This window comes from Triticum aestivum, chromosome 6B (assembly GCF_018294505.1).
Source record: "Triticum aestivum cultivar Chinese Spring chromosome 6B, IWGSC CS RefSeq v2.1, whole genome shotgun sequence".
Lineage (NCBI taxonomy): Eukaryota > Viridiplantae > Streptophyta > Magnoliopsida > Poales > Poaceae > Triticum > Triticum aestivum.
The window spans coordinates 163,706,891-163,727,713 of NC_057810.1; the positions used below are offsets into that span (position 1 = coordinate 163,706,891).

General features: G+C 43.6%; 1 protein-coding gene and 1 pseudogene across 1 annotated transcript; both read right to left on the minus strand.

Moving 5' to 3' along the window:
- Positions 1 to 520: 520 nt before the first annotated feature.
- On the minus strand, positions 521 to 3,360 carry LOC123133842 (protein EARLY HEADING DATE 2). The gene is made up of 3 exons (XM_044553243.1): positions 2,819 to 3,360; positions 2,243 to 2,669; positions 521 to 1,273 (listed from the first exon to the last, which is right to left on the minus strand). The coding sequence occupies exons 1-3, from the start codon at positions 3,030 to 3,032 to the stop codon at positions 685 to 687; spliced, it is 1,230 nt and encodes a 409-aa protein (XP_044409178.1). The 5' UTR covers positions 3,033 to 3,360; the 3' UTR covers positions 521 to 684.
- A 6,454-nt stretch (positions 3,361 to 9,814) lies between these two features.
- The window catches only part of LOC123139026 (receptor-like protein 2), a 93,939-nt pseudogene continuing 82,930 nt past the window's right edge, over positions 9,815 to 20,823 (minus strand).

Consider the following 20,823-nt stretch of genomic DNA (forward strand, 5'->3'; position numbering starts at 1 on the left):
GGGGAAAGGGCCGGCCCGGAAGTTGCGAAGTTGATTTTAATTTCAAGTTTTAGATGTAGTATTTAGTTGTCCGTCGTTTGTGTGAACTTTGATGGATCTTTTGGAGAACTATTGTGCAATTTCTATGTCCGGAGATGATCTACGCAGTTTGCTTAATGTTGCATGCTATAGTATGGATATAGGGGTTCGGATATGAGAGACACGGATGTAGACGACGCGATTTGACGAGTGTCCGGTCACTGTCCGCGGACGCGTCTGGTGTTTGAGGGCCCGGATTTGCAAGTCTGGCTGTAGATGCTCTAATGTGTGACACGGAAATTAAGCATCTAATTAACATAAATTCAAGCATATGAAGACAACCATGGACATCAAGAAGGTGTTCGTGTGGCTAGCCCAAAAGAACAGGCTGTGGACGATAGATAAGCTGGAGAGGTGTCAATTACCACACCCTTCGATTCGCCTGCTTTTTGTTGTCAGAAGCCGGCGGAACCAGGCGATCACATGTGATCTGCCGTAACAGTACTTTGCATGTTCCATTTCCATTCTCAATGCAAAAGACGCACATAACTTGTGTTCTTGGAAAAACAATCATGGACAAGAGCTAAGGTAACGAGCGCACACAAAGCTAGTTTTTGTCTGTCAAGTCTTCGGTGGTCATCTTGTTGATGAGTTGCTGGTGAGTCCCTAGAAGTTGTGGCTCCACGGCTCGTTCACCGGCGGCAGCCGGCCGAGGTACTGCCTCGTCAGGTCGGTGGCGCAGCAGGCGGTGGCGGAGCCGACGGAGCGTCCCTGGTACGGGGTGGCGCACAGTGGCACCGACATCTGCAGCTCCTCGACCTCCCCGGAGTTGTCGACGCCTAGGAAGTCCCTGGTGAGGTGGCGGCCACCGGCGTGCATAGTCACCGAGCCTTCTGGAGTGAGCCGGAAGCTGACAGTGTCGGCGCTGACGGCCGAACCGCTACCGGTAGTCATAGGGAGGTCATCAAGGTATGTCAGGGGCTGGAACGGGGGGAGCACCTGGTGGTGTTGAGGTTCTTGGGAGAGAAACATGAGGGGGTTAGGGTTTTGAGCGTGAGGAGGGCTTGCGAAAGGGAGAAAGAGTGGCGAGCTGTTGCTTGGCATGAGCATATTGTTGATGTCGCTGCTGCTGCCGCCGCTGTTGTTGTTGTTGCAGGTGGTGGCGGCGCTGTTGTTGTTCGCAGCTGCGATGAGCCTTGCACTCTCTTCGGCTAGGGCGTCGCAGAAGGCCCTGTGGGTCAGCAGGCTGTCCTTCCTGCATGCATGCACGAGCCACACGTTAACACATATGGGATGACATGAAATAATCAGCCAAGTAGCTCAATTTGTTGGCTACCACTCGTATATATGCATGCATGAAAAATAATGTATTCAATTATTTTTTTGAACCGTGTATTCAACTTTGTTGAAGAAAAGTTCATGCCATGTGAGAGAGGGAGAGTTATGATTGAAGTCAAGGATCCGCATGCAGGTGATAGCTGGAGATGTAAATTCCATGATGATTCCTGCAGCCAGCTGCAGGTTTGTGTGTTCATACAGTATTGTGCATCTTCGACAGTTTTTCTAACAGGTCCCCACCATGCATGTACCATTTACGTACAGTGCTTGCTTGAATCTGCACCTTTAACCCCCCTTGCTAATGCAGGGAGTGTGTGCCAAGAAATGGAAGTATGAAAACGATCATACTGCAGGGGCAGGCTACCTACAAATGCCAAGTGTTTCATCAATGCCTCTTGGTTAGATCCCATATATAGGCAAGCTTTGGACAGGGCCTCGTTCTTGCACAGCCAAAATTAAGTGCTTGCTGCAGGATCGATGGTGAAGTTTTTGACCAGGAAATATTCTTTCAAGGGAAATGGGAATTCGAAAATTGCATGTTGAGCATGTAATCATGTACTAGTATGAGTGTATGACTATGAACACATCAAGTGAAAAGGGAAGCCCTACGTCTACGTGACATGCAGCGATCGATGAATTAATTGACTATGAAAAAACTTTGAATTAATTCCAAATGTATGTGTCTACGGCATGCGCGCAGTGAATCCCTTTGTAACATCTATCCTGGTGAAATCACCGACTATCGTACTGTCGGTGCCGGCCAGGCACGTACCATGAGAATTCAGATAAAAGTTCAGAGATCCTAACGAACGAACGAACAGAGATGCAAAGGGCAGCTGTGCCGAGAGAATCCAGCAGCTTGGGATACATGCGTACGTGTACGTACCTGGAGAAGAGGATGCCGCAGTCACAGCGGTACTCGCGGGTGCCGCAGTTCTTGACGTGCGCCTTCCAGTCCGAGTGCACGGCGTAGCGCTTGGCACAGCGCTCGCACTTCCACCGCTTCTCGCCGTGCTTCCGGGAGAAGTGCTTCTTGATCCCCGTGAGGTCGCCCAGCGCCCTGGCCGGGTCGTGGTGGACGCAGGTGGGCTCGGGGCAGACGTAGACGCGCTTGCGCGGCGCGCCGGAGCCGTCGCCGCCGGGCCTGGGCAGCAGCACGGTGCGCTGCCGGAGCTTCCACGGCAGGTTGTGGCCGCGGCGGTGCAGCTGCAGGTTCTGGTCCCGCTGGAAGCCCTTGTTGCAGATCTCGCACACGAAGCGGTTCGTCGCCACCAGCGTCCGCGGCGACAGCGCGATCACCTCCGCGCCAGGGTCTGCCGTACGTGCGTTCCAACAGAGAGAGAAACCACAAGAAGAAATTAATTCCCTAACCAGCTTGCTTGATGAGAGAAATCAACACGTACAGCTTCAGATTTCAGGGACCTAGCAGCTGATGATCTAGGTCTAGGGTAACTTTTCATACCTGGGTTTCCGGGCTGGCTCCTCTTCCTCTTGGCCCTGGCGGGCTCCTCCAACCCCAGCAGCAGCGGTGCCGGCCTTGGTAGCAGCGGCGTCGGCGTCGCCGCCGGCGCGAAGAGAGGGCTGAGCAGGACATGGCTGCTGAAGCCGAGGTCACCACCGTGGGAGCTGGATCCGGTGGCCTCGTGGTGGTCAGAAGAGAGATCACAGAGCATCATGTTCACACTCTCTCTCTGGTCTCTTTCTCTTTCGTCTCCCCTTCTCTCTCTCTCTGTCTCGAGGTGGATACGTGGGCTCGAGGCTACCACTGATGAGATACTGCTAGCTCAGCTTCTGCGCAGACTGCGTGTGATATGGCAGGCAGGAGACGGTGGTGGTACTGTTAGTGGGGTGAATACGACGAGGGGGGAGCTAGGAGGACAGGAGAAGCGATCCGGTTGCAGGAAAAGGCGTCAGAGAGGACGATGTGACGGAGGAGGGGTGAGGCCGAGGGTGAGGCGTTGCCTTCTGCAGGCTACTGTTGCCGCAGCCAGCCAGAATAAGAAGGGCGTGGCGCAGGCGAAAGCTAGCAAGGTGCAGTGCAGTGCCCGGCCCCCCTCTCGACTAAAAAGCTAGCCAGGCACGCCCATCCTTGCTCTACCTACCATAGTGGCATGCAGCATGCACATCACACATATCACCAGGTTAAACATGTGTGGTGAAACCATGGAGTGAATTCTACTTATCAACCAGATATTTGTCTCATCATGTGCATGCTTGATTTTACTTAGAAGCAGATTCATTTTCTGATAGAAAACAAATAGGATATATGATACATCGTCAAAGTATACCTAGGCACGGCCCATAAATCGAGACATCGACCGACCCATACATTTTTCCATAGAAAACGTCTGATTTGCCATGCATGTGTGGTGAAAACAAGAATAAATTCCACTTTTTTTTTACCATGGAGTAAATTCCACTTATCAAAACCAGATATTTGTCTCATCATGCATGCGTGATTTTATGTAAGAAGCAGATTCATTTTCTGATAGAAAATGAATAGAAGATGATACAACGTCAAAGTAGGCACGACCCATACATCGACACATCGATTGACACTACATATGGTTTATAGTTCCTCTCTTATATGCTACTCCCCCGTCCCATAATATAAGATCATTTTTTACACTACACTAGTATTTTTCTCTATTTTCCAGTACTAGTATTGAAGATTACCGCACGCGTATTCAGTGACATAGAAATCATAATGTTGCTAATGGATGCAGTGAAAAAAATAAAAATATGGTAATATTGCTATTTATGCGGTGAATTCGGGGGTAGGCGTTTTGACTCTCGGGAGCATTTGTTCCCACATGAACAGTAACCCGAAAAAAATAGTAAATGTTTAAAAAATTCTGATATTTTTGTGGATGTTCCTGTTAGTGTCGCAAGCATCCTTGACGATTATCATGCGAATTGGAGCAGCCGTGTTTCGTCGGTGAAGAGAAAAACTTCGGGGTGACATTTGGAGGTAACATTTGGTGTTCAGTTTTTTTTTTTTTTGCACATGCCAAAATGTTTAACCTTTTTCCTAAAAAATTCTAGGTAGCATTTGGATGTGACTATGAACACACAGATTTTTTTTTTGACATTTCAAAAGTTATTTTTGTATGCAGGAGCACGTGCACCCGGGAGGCAAATTGGATTTCGGGTGAATTCGTTCTATTAGTCTTGCTTTAAATCTGCAGGAGCTAGGGTTAGTATAGTAGGTGATCTTTGAGAACGTGGCTGACAACTTTCATGTTGATCGGTCTGGTTTATGGTATTTCCTCTTATGTAATTATGCTACTTACATAGTGAAGCTTTCTTGTTTGTTCCTTAACCAGATTTAGTTGATTGGTGGCAACATGACTGGCTATCTGAGGTGTTCACACTGGAGCTTGGACCGAGTTGTCACCTCTGGGTCGAGAGTAGAGGCTGAAGACTTGACCGTTGTAAGTACTAACCCTGCCTCTCTTCACTTGCTCAAGTCTTGTCAGTCAAAAATTGGTCTAGTATATGAGAGCACTCGATTTCTTCGATGCAGGTGGCGCTTGATGGGGGGCCTAAATTTTCTTTTGTCGCGTAATGGTTACCTAGATTCATAACTCTGAAGAAGATAGACCATGTCGACGTTTGTTGTCATATGCTGGTGTGGAAATGTTTCACTATATGAATTTGCTAATTCTCGTCTGACAAAGTCTCGTCTACTACTACACTACTTGATTAATCAAACAAAAAATATAAAAAAATCAATACGAATTACCGTGTAAAATCCAACGGTATAGGAGTTAGATGAGACATAGTTATTTCTCGAGCTAGACTAGAGCTAGACACACCCCTTTACTGTATATATTCTTTGGGTGACGTTTTGTTTTTGAAGTCTGATCTTTACTCAGCTCAGCTATTGGCATCTGGGTGTGGGCCGGTTTAGTCATTTCTCCTGCCAGTGTCAATTTACTGTTACCTTTAGGCCCGGGCCCGTGTGATGAATGGTAGTGTATCCTGGAACCTCTCTGTTGTTCACATGCATTTTTCTTGAGATATAAATATTGATAAACTTTACAAGGCATATCGATTAGGGTCATTATTTTTGAACTCGCATGATTTGGCTTAAGCCGCTCAAAACTATTGTTTTTCAACAGTAATAGTTAAGCAGTGGAAATGCAAATAGGAACTAGATTCCTCACCTGGTGTTGGCGGTTGTGTGGATGGATAAAAATCTGCGAAGTTACTGCACCACTTTGCGATGTAATTTACTTTGTAAACACATACACACACATAGAGAGGAGGAAAGGTTGAACAGAGCTGACTGTTCAGCACATCTGCATTAGATCCAACCAACCAGCAGATGAGGAGCCCACGGAGCCAAAGAGAATAGGAAAAGGGACACGAAATTCCCATCAATGGGGGCCATCAGATTCTCTCGCTGCACTTGATACACAAAAGAAGGAAAAGATTAAAGCCACAAGCAAGGAATTGAACAAGACCAGGCCCCTCTCCAGAATCAGAAATATTGGCAAGGAAAAGAATGCTTAATTAAGTGTGCGATCACACATCAAAGCCTCCGGAAAAAAGAAAGGCCGGCGAGAGTAGAGACAAGACTGGATGCCTGATCTGACTTTTAAGACCACACACACTGGATTTCTAGCTCTCGTCTACACAAAATGGTGTTTGAACATCAATCACTGTCTATGCATGCATGTAAACTTGAGGCCAAAATATGTAGTGGTAAAAATTAGGTCATGAAGTTGGGTAAAAATCAAAATTTAAAGAGGAACATCAATGAGATGTACAGTGGGCTCTGGGCCTTTTTGTTTTAGCTCTTCCTTTTTTAGCCCTTCCTACAATTTCCTTGGTCATCTCTGACTGCACTGCAGGTCCAACAAATTAATGCTCTTGCCCAGAATAGCAGCAGAGAAATATATCCAGCGCTGATCATTTCAGTGTACGCAGGCCTGATCTATTGATGCTCATGACATGAATTTTGTAACAACCGCACAAAGGAGGATGTAGAGAAGGAACAAATGTATGGTCAGTGGTTTTGCTGATTCTGCCCTTCTACATGATAGGTTACACCATAATGCTCTCGTCTTCTGCTAGTCTCGGAAAAACATGTTAAAATTAAGTCCATGAAGTTCAATCATATGTGTATAGTAAGAACTCTAGAGCTGCTAATGAATGAGAAGAAAACGCCTTATATTTTGTTGTATTAATATGTACTCCCTCTGTAAATAAGTATAAGACATTTTTTATCACTAACCGCCTTAATCATTAAGGATGTATTCCCTACAAACATCTTATATTTTGAGACAGAGGGAGTACTAATTAAAAAGACATAATACAACCAGTGGCAAAGCCCATCGAAGCTTCAACGTCCCCAACCACCTGACACAGCCAGTACGGTCTAGCTAGACAACCCCGCCATGCACGTACGTCTGATGATCCTATTTTTTCGACAAAGGGAATATATTAATATCGCGAAGATATCAACTACACCCGGCCTCTATACTAACAAGATGTCCAAAGGCATCAAGAATACACATAGCCAAAAAAGAAAATAAAAAGAATATAAGAAAGAAAAAAGACCCCGCCACGGCCACGATGAACAATCACTAGCAGCAGCAGCACTCTAACCACATCTCATGATCCCATGTCTATGCTATCAGCTTCGTCTAGTTTATTTTTGTTACCTTGTGGTGTCTTTATATTCTATTCCAACACCAAATCCAATTGTAGTTCTAGTCAACAAGGGAGGGGAGAAGATGGGTCGGGGTGGGAGCACTCTGGTTGGATGTGGCAAGAACTAAGAAGAGTGCATGCATGTATTCGCTGCATCTGCTTGCATGCATGCATGCATAATGATGTTCATCATGCATCTGATAGTGTCATGCTTCCTCATGCTCATGCATATGGGAGTCTGAGCTTGATCCCTGGGACCATGGCTGGCTGGCGATATGCACGCATGTGCAATCCCTAGAATTGATCGAGCGCATAGTTTGAGAAAGAATGAAAAAGACCCGAGGAGCTTCTTTATTTTCGTGCGTTGACACGCATCATCTTCATGTGCCCCACACTGGCCCTGTCGCCCTCATCACGTCTTCTCTCTTTTACTCCCAATGCAAATTAGTAGACAATGTCAAGTCTTAATCTCCTTCGGACCAGACGGTTCATTCTGCTTAGCAATCATCAGATCAGCTCAGACTGCGAGCATTTGCATGTAATTATATAGCAGAATTTATGTGGCTCTAGAAATCACATGCTGGATTAAAACTATAGTCATATTTCCTGATAAGAGGTACTCCCTCTGTACAGAAATATAAGACTTTAATTTAGGTCACAAACCTAAAATGTCTTATATTTAGTACATATTTCTCTCTTGATTAGTCCTCAATGTAATAATCAAGTCCCTCGGGGGGGGGGGGGGGGGGGGGGGAACCTGGCTCCTTTTTTTTTATCTTGATTGATTTATATGAAGGAAAAATATCATCAATCTGTAGGTGTCTTTAATCTCACACATAGGTATAGGATGTTTATACCTTTATTAGCTAATTACATCCATATGGTTGACATACTAGTAACTAGAGAGCCTGCAGCCAACATTTTGAATGGATCCCAACCAAATGCTTTTGGCAAAAGATGTGGCAGTAGGCATGCCAAAGATGAAAAGCCTAATGGTAGAATATTCGCGGTGAGATGTGGTGGATAAAGGACATAAAGCTGGACTTGCTTGGGAATAAACCTAGGGATTATATCCCACGGCAAGCATGCACGCAAAGGGAGTCGATCTGGATATACTTAGCCAGCCAGGCTTTCCAAGAAAAGCTCTATGGGAATTAGTAGGAGCAAACCCCAATACATGCCAATTGCCCTCTCAAAAGATCACTGCGTGGCTTTTTTCCTCCTTTGCTTTCCATTCTTTCTTTATTCCCCTCTTTGCCCTTTTGCAATCCAGGCATGCTTCCTGACACTTGCTTTGTGCTGCTGATTCTGGCAATCAGGGTCATGGGAGTACCTGAACTTGGCCTGTAGTCTTATATAATGAATTTTTTGATGTAGAATGTGCCTTGCAGCAAAGAAAAAGAATGTGGATGAAGTGCCTACCTCAGAAGAGTCCAAGAGCTGGCTCCTGGGAACAGTGATGATATGATAGTAGATAAACAACAGCTTTCCTGCGAATGTATCAGCAGATGCGAAGCGCCAGAGAGTGGTACTGTACCATGTTGCAGAGCCGTCTGCATTGCAGATTCATAGTTTAATCAGAGAACAGCATAAGCACAGGCAACCAACGAATCATCAAATAATCATGGACTGCTTGAGCATTGCGTGGGCGGCGGATGCCTTGCTTTCAAGTGCGTCAAGGTTTTGGTCCAGGGATTTCAGCAGCAACATCAGGATTTGGGGAGGCGGTCCCTCGCACATGTGGGAGGAGGGCATATATGTTCTTCGTGGGCACACCTCCCCAGTGCATCATCGCCGGCCCGGCCGCTGCCGAGCACGATCCCCGATGATGCTCGGAAGTGCGTGCATGAGCAACAGCAAGCCTTGAGATCCATTAGGAATTGGTCAGCTAGCCCCAAGGTTCCTCCTGAAAGGGACACCATGGGCGCCCGTGCAGCCCTACTTGTCCATTGCAGTTTGTCGTTCTACGTTGCTTGCATGCCTGTAAAGTTCAGCAGTTGCAGATCAGCACAGGTTAACCTGTAAAAGATATCGTGGCAGATATGAATTAGAAACCAGCTGGGGCTATATATCAACAGATGAACAGTCAATGAAAAGTAACAAAGTAGCAACAGATGAGCAGTAAATGGAAAGTAGCAACAGTTGTGCAGCAACATGGGGTGCATGGTGAAAAATACTCCTCGGTAAAGAAATATAAGAGCATTTAGATCACAACTTTAGTGATTTAAATGCTTTTATATTTATTTACAGAGGGAGTAGAAACCTGAGGAGCCAAAAGTAGCACATGCAGTAAAATATACTCCCTCCGTCCCAAATTTTTTGTCTTAGATTTGTCTAAATACGGATGTATCAGCTCACATTTTAGTATTAGATATATCGGTATCTAGACAAATCTAAAGACAAGAATTTTGGGACGGAGGGAGTATTTTTTTAGTGGAACTAGTGAGGTTGAGCATACATATCCCTACTTTGGTGCCACTACATGAAGTTGCATGTGGATTCTGCCAGTAATCTCATTCAATCATGCGTGGAAATATTACAGCAGTACCATTTTTCAATGAATGATACCCAGCAAACTTCGACTTGAATTCAACTTTTTTTTAATCATGTGTAGCAATTGATACATCCACAGAAACTATGAGTATGCTTAGGTACAATGTTTCCCTATTCTTTAGTATGGACAAGCTTTCTTTCACATTTCCCCGGCCCCTTGAATATACATAACTGGAAAGGTCGAAACAAATGCAGCATAACATGGTGAGATGCTCTTGGATTTGCAAGTGATGATGTAAAATGGCTACTTTTGAGGTAGAGTGTTTGCAATCCTCCAAGAATAAGGCTCCAGGATTCCCATGACCCTCAACCCAGCCACGTCGCCGGCAGGGACAACAGCTGAGATTTCTATCAGATCTTCCTTGCTCAGCTTTACCTTTACAGCCTCGAAGTTGTCATCAAGGTTCTTCACTTTTGTTGTTCCTATATTCAAAGAACAGTTAGGCACTTACACATAAATTAAATAGACACGACAGATGATATGTCTTTTACGTACTAGCAATAGTACTTTTTTTTCTAGATGAAGAACACAAGAATTTAAGGCTATGTTTGGTTACAGAGGATTAGATTCTCTGGTGGACCTAATCCTTGCAGGCCTCATTCGGCAGATGTTTTGGAGGGGATTTGAGAGATGATCCTCAAGGGGCAAAAACCTTGAAAATCTGGAAAATGCCCAACGGGCTGTTTGGCATGCAGGTTTTGTCTGGGTGAACCTCTCCGATTCCCACCAAAACCCTGCCAAGCCACGCAGTTCAGAGAACATGCCGCTGCCCTCACGAAGCAAAACGAAGCGACACAGCTTTTTGACACGTTGCCGCCACAGCCTCCGACGTGTCACGTATGTACATCTGTGTCGCCACCTCCCGTCCCACTCCATAAGGCCCCTTTCCATCCCCCATGGATCTTGGTGTGTCTAGTTTAAGGTTGGGGACTGCATTGCCATGGATCTTGGCGTGTTCTCTCATCAAGTCGGCGGTTTGAAAGTGCGGCCCGACCCAATCACTTTCCATTCCCCATGGATCTTGGCGTGTCTAGTCTAAGGTTGGGGACTGCATTGCCATGGCTTTAGCTCCCATTGCCGCGCGCATTGCTCCAGCCGCCATGACCACGCCTATCCCTCATCAAGTCGGTGGTTTGAAGGTGCAGTCCGGCCCAATCACTGGCAGGCCTAAATGTGTGCCTGCTACTGCTATCAAAATCAGTCGGTAGCGGGTGTTTTTGGGCGCTCTCATTGTTTTTTATTTTCTGTAATATGATTTCTTTAATGTTTTAGGGTAGAATTTTGTTTCCACTTTTCATGGGGATGAATTTACTTCATAACAAGACTCATGTCAAAATTTTGTCACTTTTAGGCTGACTTGCTAGGTTTAAAGCATTAAATCAATTTCTAGCTATTAAAAGGAGCAGAATGTTTTTTGACTTGAAAATAGATGTAAATTAAGTTTGAAAATGATGAAACTCTGCATGGTGTCATGATATGACCCCTAGAGGGTGTGATAATTTTTTAGAGTTATGGAAGAAATCTGTTCACGTGAAACAGAAGTCTCCAGGGAAGTATCAGGGTTCCGAAGGAAAACTGTCGGGTTTGAAGGGGAAATCAATTTTTTCATCATTTTTGTTATAAATTTCATTTCCAATATACACCATTGCAAGTCCCCTGGTCAATTTTGAGACTATTGTTTATATGATATATTTAGGGCATTAAATGCATTCATAGTTTATTTCATGGACATGGATAAAATGAACTACATGTACACAAAACTACCCATAGCACACCATTGACGACATAACTACTAGTGGCGGGCAATGCTCCACCGCTGGCCACTTGAAATGTTGTCCCACCGGCTAACCTGGGACTAGAGAACACTGGTTAGTAAATTTCAATGGCGGGCCCTTTTTTCTACCCGCTAATGCTAGCAGGCTGAAACACCAGTGGCGGAGTCCAGACTATGCCTGCTACTAATGTGACCCATCTATAAGCACTTTATAATAGTGGCTATCAGCGTTAAAGACTCATCGTAGTCAATTCGTTGAACTTGTTGATACCCCTTCACGACAAGCTAAGCTTTATGGATATGACCATTTTCATCCATGTCGGTTTTCTTCTTAAAGACCGACTTGCACCCAATGGTTGTGACCCCGGGTGGCAGATCAACAAAGTCCCAAACATGATTGTCATCCCTGGACTTCAGCTCGAATCCCATGGCATCCAGCCATGCTCGGAATCCAGGTTCATCACTACTTCTGTATACATAGCTGGTTTGTCATTGTCCAACAACAACGCATCACACACTCTACGCATTCTTTCCGACCTCCGTGGTTTCGTTTCCATTCTTCTGGCTTCAATGATCGGCTTCGTTGGGATGCGAGTCGGATTGTCCCCAAGTGGTTCCCAAATTTCTTCGAGTCGAACTGACCTCCCATTCACTACCGGAATCGCACCCTATGCCGACGGCCAGGGCCGTCGGCATAGCCCTGACTAGCCGTCGGGACAGGCCTATGCCGACGGCCATCGTCGGCAACATATCCGTCGGCGTAGCCAGGATGACCGTCGGCATAGAAAGGCCGTCGGCATAGACCCTATCCCGACGGTGTCCGTACATCTATGCCGACAGCCCTGGCCGTCGGCAACGTCATCGCCTAACGGCAGTCGCCGTCAAGTGCTGACCAACGGCTTCTCGCCATGTGGCGCCTCTATGCCGACGGCCTAGCCGTCGGCTTAGTTTGGAATAGACATGCCACGTGTCAGCAACTGGGCACTCCTGGGGCAGATCTATGCCGACGGCCTAGCCGTCGGCATAGTTTCAAACTAAGCCGACGGCTAGGCCATCAGCATAGACCTGCCACGTGTCAGCCACTGGGAGCTCACGCCAGGCCTATGCCGACGGCCAGGCCGTCGGCATAGTTTCTGTCCAGTTTTTTTTTCTTTTTTGTGTTTCTTTTCAGCTCAATTAATTTGAATATACACAGCATATATAAGAAGCAGCATCACGTAACAATAAGTTTCACCCCAAACCGAGCGCAAATTTGGCCCGGGGATGGGTCAAAAACGGACGGAATCCGGACATTTGTCCGTTTGAGGCCGCGTGCTGGGCCGCCTCGTTTGTCCCTTTTGCCCCAAACGGACAGGATAGGGTCGCATGGTGGAGTTGGCCTTATGCGCCGGTTGGCAGGCATTTTTAATTGGGCCGGCCCGTTACGTTCTCTTTTTGCTGGTTTTGAACCAGCAAAAATTGTGTGCCGACGGGGATTCGAACACACGATCAAGTAGTTGAAAGCGCACTGCTGTAGCCACCAGGGACACCCGCTCGAGCGTGTAAAGTTAGCTCGTTTTTCTCTTTTTTACTTTGTCCTTCAGTTCGGTTTCATTTTTATTCTTTTTCTTTTTTCTTCTTTTTCTCATCTTTTTTTGTTTACTTTAGTGCGTGTTTTTTTTTCAAATTCGATGAACTTTTTTCAGAACCGATGAACCTTTCAGAATCGATAACTTATTTTCAAATTCGATGAACTTCTTTTAATTGAATGAACTTTTTTGGAATTTGATGTAATTTTTTTTGCAAAATCAATGAACTTTTTCAAAAACCCATGAACTTTTTCCATATCCGATGAACTTTTTCCAAATCCGATGAACTTTTTTCAAATCTGATGAACTTTTTAAAATTGTTGTGAACTTTTTGCAAAAAAAATCAAATCCGATGAACTTGTTTGAAAAGTTGGTGAACTTTTTCGAATTTGATGAACTATTTTTCAAATCCGATGAACTTTTTTTCAAATCCGATGAACTTTTTTTAAATTGTTGTAAACTTTTTGCAAAAAAAAATTCAAATTCGATGAACTTTTTTGAAAAGTTGGTGAACTTTTTTGAAAAGTTGGTGAACTTTTTCGAATTTGATGAACTATTTTTCAAATCCGATGAACTTTTTTGAAATTCAATGAACTTTTTCCAAATTTCGGATTTGGAAAAAGTTCATCGGATATGAAAAATAGTTCATCAAATTCGAAAAAGTTCACCAACTTTTCAAACAAGTTCATCGGATTTGATTTTTTTTGCAAAAAGTTCACAACAATTTTAAAAAGTTCATCGGATTTGGAAAAAGTTCATCGGATATGGAAAAAGTTCATGGGTTTTTGAAAAAGTTCATCGATTTTGCAAAAAATTTACATCAAATTTCAAAAAAGTTCTATCAACTAAAAGAAGTTCATCGAATTTGAAAATAAGTTATCGATTCTGAAAAAGTTCATCGGTTCTCAAAAAAGTTCACCGAATTTGAAAAAAGCCACGCACTAAAGTAAACAAAAAAAGATGAGAAAAAGAAGAAAAAAGAAAAAGAATAAAAATGAAACCGAACTGATTGACAAAGTAAAAAAGAGAAAAACGAGCTAACTTTACATGCTCGAGCGGGTGTCCCTGGTGGCTACAGCAGTGCGCTTTCAACTACTTGATCGTGTGTTCGAATCCCCATCGGCACAAAATTTTTGCTGGTTCAAAACCAGGAAAAAGAGAACGTAACAGGTCGGCCCAATTAAAAATGCCTGCCAACCGGCGCATAAGGCCAACTCCACCGCGCGACCCTATCCTGTCCGGCCCTGTCCGTTTGCGGCAAAAGGGACAAACGAGGCGGCCCAGCACGCGGCCTCAAACGGACAAATGTCCGGATTCCGTCCGTTTTCGACCCATCCCCGGCCCAAACTTGCGCTCGGTTTGGGGTGAAACTTATTGTTACGTGATGCTGCTTCTTATATATGCTGTGTATATTCAAATTAATTGAGCTGAAAAGAAACAGAAAAAAGAAAAAAAAACTGGACAGAAACTATGCCGACGGCCTGGCCGTCGGCATAGGCCTGGCGTGAGCTCCCAGTGTCTGAAACGTGGCAGGTCTATGCTGATGGCCTAGCCGTCAACTTAGTTTGAAACTATGCCGACGGCTAGGCTGTTGGCATAGATCTGCCCCAGGGAGTGCCCAGTTGCTGACATGTGGCATGTCTATTCCAAACTAAGCCGACGGCTAGGCCGTCGGCATAGAGGCGCCACATGGCGAGAAGCCGTTGGTCAGCACTTGACGGCGACCACCGTTAGGCGATGACGTTGCCGACGGCCAGGGCCGTCGGCATAGATGTACGGACACCGTCGGGATAGGGTCTATGCCGACGGCCTTTCTATGCCGACGGTCATCCTGGCTACGCCGACGGATATGTTGCCGACGATGGCCGTCGGCATAGGCCTGTCCCGACTGCTAGTCAGGGCTATGCCGACGGCCCTGGCCGTTGGCATAGGGTGCGATTCCGGTAGTGAATGGGAGGTCAGTTCGACTCGAAGAAATTTGGGAACCACTTGGGGACAATCCGACTCGCATCCCAACGAAGCCAATCATTGAAGCCAGAAGAATGGAAACGAAACCACGGAGGTCGGAAAGAATGCGTAGAGTGTGTGATGTGTTGTTGTTGGACAATGACAAACCAGCTATGTATACAGAAGTGATGATGAACCTGGATTCCGAACATGGCTGGATGCCATGGGATTCGAGCTGAAGTCCAGGGATGACAATCATGTTTGGGACTTTGTTGATCTGCCACCCGGGGTCACAACCATTGGGTGCAAGTCAGTCTTTAAGAAGAAAACCGACATGGATGAAAATGGTCATATCCATAAAGCTTAGCTTGTCATGAAGGGGTATCAACAAGTTCAACGAATTGACTACGATGAGTCTTTAACGCTGATAGCCACTATTATAAAGTGCTTATAGATGGGGTCACATTAGTAGCAGGCATAGTCTGGACTCCGCCACTGGTGTTTCAGCCTGCTAGCATTAGCGGGTAGAAAAAAGGGCCCGCCATTGAAATTTACTAACCAGTGTTCTCTAGTCCCAGGTTAGCCGGTGGGACAACATTTCAAGTGGCCAGCGGTGGAGCATTGCCCGCCACTAGTAGTTATGTCGTCAATGGTGTGTTCTGGGTAGTTTTGTGTACATGTAGTTCATTTTATCCATGTCCATGAAATAAACTATGAATGCATTTAATGCCCTAAATATATCATATAAACAATAGTCTCAAAATTGACCAGGGGACTTGCAATGGTGTATATTGGAAATAAAATTTATAACAAAAACTACGCCGCTACGCCGCTAGCCACTACTCCGCGTCCACTGTCCGCCATCTACATGCTGAGAAGCCTGTAGAAACGGGTGTAGTCGCCGCCGCCGCCGTCGTCGTCGCGTCATCGTCACGCGCCCCGCCGGAGCCACCACCGTCCCTGCTGCAACCCTGCCCAGGGTCATCGACGCGCGGCCGGGAGGCATCAATGGAGCATCAATGCAGGCTGACCGGCGCCGTAGCGCGGCAGCCTTGGCATTGATTCCTGCGGGAACCGAGACGATGACGACGATGAAGCGGCATCTCGCTGACTAGGCGGGCCCGCCCCCCGTTCGCGCCAAAACCGCTCGCCCCGGCGCCCCCAGCGCGCCGGATTCGGCCTGGGTCCGCCGGCACTAATTTCGGCCCAAACCGGCGAAAAACGGGCTCTTGGGGGCGCGACTGGGCCGTTTATTCGGTGCTAGCGTGAAAAAATCGCTTTGGGGGCCGTGTTGGGGGTGCGGCTGGAGATGCTCTAACTATGTCTGGAAAAACAGCAGGAGCTATAGGCAAATCCTATTCGGCGCCCGTTGCAGGCATCGGCGCAAACGGGCGCACACCCCTCCCTCCTTCGTGCGTCTTCTTGGGCCCGGCCCATCGCCCCTTTCTTTTTTCTGTTGTAAAGCACAAAAAAAAATGCTAGCATCAAGGGAAATCGAACCCAAGTCCTCCTCGTCGTTCCCACCATTCACTAACCACCCCACCATCCTTACATCTTGTGTTCAGGAATAGCTTCTTCACTCTTTTCTTTTCATGTATTTTTTTCGTTTTTCTTGTTCATTCGGAATGGTTTTGTTCGGTGCTTTTTTCATTTTGTTCATGTGAATGAACTAGTTTTCAAATTGATGAACTTTTTTTTGAATTGGATGAACTTTCTTAAAATTTGATGAACTTTTTCCAAAATCGATGAACTTTTTCCAAATTTGATGATTTTTTTAAATTCGATGAACCTTTTTCGAATTCGATGAACCTTTTTCGAATTCGATGAACTTTCTCAAATTCGATGAACTCTTTTCCAAAATTCGATGAACTCTTTTCCAAAATCAATAAACTTTTTTCAAATTTGTGAACTATTTTAAACATTGATTTTTGTGAACTTTTCTGAAATCAATGAACTTTTTTGAAAATCGATAAACTCTTTTGAGATTGATGAACTTTTTTGAAAATCTATAAAATCTTTTTGTGAATCGATGAACTTTTTGCTCAAAATCAATGAAATTTTTTCAGGTTTTCTAGACTTTTTAAAAAATCGATGAACCTTTTCAGATTTTGTGAACTTTTTCTGAAAATTGAACTTTTTTCAGATTCGTGATTCTTTCCAAAATCTGTGGACTTTCGAAAAAAAAATAATATTTTTGTCAAAGAAATCACGTTTTTCTAAAATATTTTTATGTAATTCAAAAATCTTCGTGGCTACGGTCGTTTGTTCTTATGCACCGTCGCGCTGTTAAATTTCAGAAATTCTTCGTAGCTCGACTGGTTTGCGAACCACATACTTAATGTGTTAGTCGCGAGTTCGATTCCACAACTGCCCTATATTTTTTGGGTTTTCTTTTTCGCGCTACTACCTGCGTGTTCGTGGGCTGGCCCATACAAGGACCCGCGTGGGCGCCAGAAATTCCAACCGGCGCTGAAGGCGCCGGTTAGGAGCTCTCATAACGGACGTCCCAAAGCTTCTCTAAAAATCGGCTATCCAACACTCCTCGAAGGGTTTGACCCACCCCGAACCACCTTTTTCTTTCTTTATTTTTTCTTTTCTCTTCCTTCATCCCCATCAATTATATATGCATGTGACCGGATAATTTCAAGACAAAAGTGAGGGACATGGCTGTAGGTATGCACACAACAAGGGCTTAAAACGGACATGCCTAGACACTGTCCCCCCGGACATTTGAGGTCCCAAATTTGCCCATTGTAACAGTAAATGCCCTAAGAGTCAACAAATGTACCGTAGCGAATCGGTTGTTGTAGCGAACCAATGTAATATAGCGCTCTAGCATCCAATTTTTAAAAATTGAAGATTTTTTCTAAAATGAACAATTTTTTAAATCCCAACATTTAATGAAATTCTTGACCATTTTTTGGAAATCACAAACAAAATTTTAAATTATGAACATTATTTAAAAGAATTGAATGTGTTTCAGAAAAAAGTTTAGAAAATGATCATCCTTTATTAGAAAATGTTTAGTCTGTATTGGAAATTTTTTTCACCATGTAAAAAAATGTTCAATGTGTATTTGAAAAAATGTTCATCATATATTATCAAAAGTTAAGCACATATTCGAAAATATTCACCTCATATTAGAAAATAATGCTTATAATATAAAAACTATATAAAACTGTGCAAACTGAAAGCAACTAGAATAAAAAATCAAATGTGAAAATCAAAAAATTAATTAAATTAAAAGAAAAAACAGAAACAAATAATGACACAAGGAAAAAAAACAGCAACAGCGAGGGACCGAGAATAAAACAACGAACACACGCATACATGGGCCGATCCTCCTTGCGCCGCGACAAGCATGGCCTCAGCGAAGCCATGACTTTTGATGCTCGCGGCGGCCCCGAATCATACGAAGAATAAGGGGACACTTCTCCCGAAATCACTAGTTGAGGAGTACACGTTGCGAAGATCACTTTAACTTTCCCAGGTTGCGACAAGTGGTGTGCTGCATGTGCGCCACTTGTCGCAACCCGGGAGGTTTCCCTTTTTTCGTAGACCCGTTTATTCAAAACGTTTTATCTCTTAAACCGTGCGTTCAAATCTCGAACCGCTTTCATCATTGGATTCTTCGCGTCGAGATCTTCAAAATTAGATCCCATGTTGATAGGTTATGACAAACTTTTTTTCACGAAAAAATCGGATGAAAAAACCGCACCGGGAGCACGGGTTTTTTCCCTTTCCGAAAGAGGCACGTCCGTGCCTCTCACCACATTACAACTGTGCCTCTCGCGCCCAGAGCACGACATCGGTTTTTACCCTTTTTCTTTCTTGGTTTTTCCTTTGTATTCTATTTTGTTTATTTTCTCTGGTGTTTTCTTGTTTCTTTCTTAATTTTCATCGGCCTTCTTCTTTTCTCTTTAATTTTGTTTTGCTTTTCTTGGTTTTCTTCATTTCCTCATGGGTTTTCATGTTTTTTTGTTTGGTTTTTTGTTTTTCTTCCATTTCATCGGTTTTTACCCTTTTTCTGAAAAACATTTCTACATTTTTCATACATATCTTTACATTTTTAATGTACATCACGGATATTTTTTATAGATGTTCAACATTTTCCAAAATACATTATTATTATTTTTACAAAATTATGCTTGATGACTACTTTTTTAATACACAATGTACATTTATCAGGAACATTTTTAATGCATGTTTTACATTTTAAAATATAAGATTAACATTTTATTATACATGATCAACAATTTTTAAATATTATGTTTTCGCCTTTAAAATTTTAACATGAGGAACATTCTTTTGTACACGTTTAAATATTTTGAAATAGATAACGTTTTTCCAAATTTTTGTGTTTGATGACTACTTTTCACACATTCTATAATTTTGGTATGTATTAGGAACATGTTTTATACGCGGTTAACATTTTTTAAATTATAAGTATTATATATTTGATACAGAATAAACATTTAAAAAAATTGTGTTTTTATGTACATTTTTTCAATACACGTTTGGAAATTTTGGGTGCTCATTAGGAACAATTTTTAAACACACTGACCATTTTTTAAATAGATTATTAACCTTTTTCAAATTTTGATTTTTTAAATACTTGATCAACTTTTTTCTCTCACACACACTTTTACCATGTATAAAAAAAATTGTATAGAGAGGATTGGATGTATACAGAAAATTAAAAAGGCACATCAATTAATTCGCAAAATAGACGCGACGAGGGCGGCTAACCCTTTTGCCTCTCCTCCAAGCGATCAAGGCGGCTAGGGTTTCCGCCTCTTGTCGGCACCGTCGTTAATCTACCTCCTCTCATGTGGTTTTAGGGCCATGGGACGCGGTGTATTACTACTAGGGAAAAGTCTAATAGTAGCATGGGTTTAATGCCTATTAGTAGTGCGGGGTCCGGCGCTACTAGTAAGGCGCTACAGCTACTTCTTAGCAGTAGCGCCGGCAACACATGCTACTGCTAAAACGTATAGCCGTAGTGTGTGTAGTTTCCGGCGCTACTACTAATCTAGCTATTAGTAGCGTGCTTTTAATCCAGCACTACTAGTATTCTGTTTTTCAATTTTTGTTTTGTTTCTAGTGTATTTATACGCCGTTATACAAATTTTGATACAATACTAATTAAGAGGTTATATCATTATGTCCATGATGAATTAATATATAATTATGAGGAAGAAACTTGGATTAGATTCATTTGGATGAATCAAAAGTTGAGTTAGGACAACGATCCTACTAATTCAACTTTTGGTCACTTTTGATCCATCCACATGAATCTTATCCGCGTTACTTCCGCCAATGATATAATAATTAATCATGATCATAATAACAAATCATCATGATAATCATGATCAACATCATCATCATATTAATATAAAAACTCTTGCATCATATCATCACCAACAACACTAGCTAATAATCATCATAGTCATTACCACCAACACTATTTAATCATCATAGTCATAGTGTAGTTATCTAATCACCACCAACACTAGCTAATAATAATCATCATAGTCATTACCATCAACACTAGCTATTTAATCATTATAGTCATAGTGTAGCACATCATCATCTTCAAAATCATTCTAGCTAGCTAATCACTCTTGCTGCTCTCTCTCAAGTAAAATAGCATAAAACATGTGTAGCACTCCTGCTTCATCATATTGGAGAATGCAGATGAACCTGTCTCCTAATTGTGAGCCGCGCTTCTGATTGTTGCCCCCTAGTACTTTTCTGTTGCGATCCTTCACAATTTTGCTCCAGTCTTTGACTATTAAGACTTGCTCGCTTTGAGAAATCATGAATGCACTCATGTGCAATGCAAGATGTCTTGGTCATAAGCTAATCATTGTCATGCGACCTTTAGGCTCGATCCAACAAGGCACAACATTCATCGGGAGTTCCTATTGAAGAAAATCGTAGTAACATACTTAGCAATGAAG

What these genes read in the sequence shown, in the direction of transcription:
- LOC123133842 (XM_044553243.1), bottom strand. Translation starts at nt 3,032, where the DNA reads ATGATGCTCTGTGATCTCTCTTCTGACCACCACGAGGCCACCGGATCC. An exon ending in GAGCCAGCCCGGAAACCCAG is followed by an intron (nt 2,670 to 2,818) that starts GTATGAAAAGTT and finishes CACGTACGGCAG; the next exon opens with ACCCTGGCGCGGAGGTGATC. An exon ending in TGCGGCATCCTCTTCTCCAG is followed by an intron (nt 1,274 to 2,242) that starts GTACGTACACGT and finishes GCATGCATGCAG; the next exon opens with GAAGGACAGCCTGCTGACCC.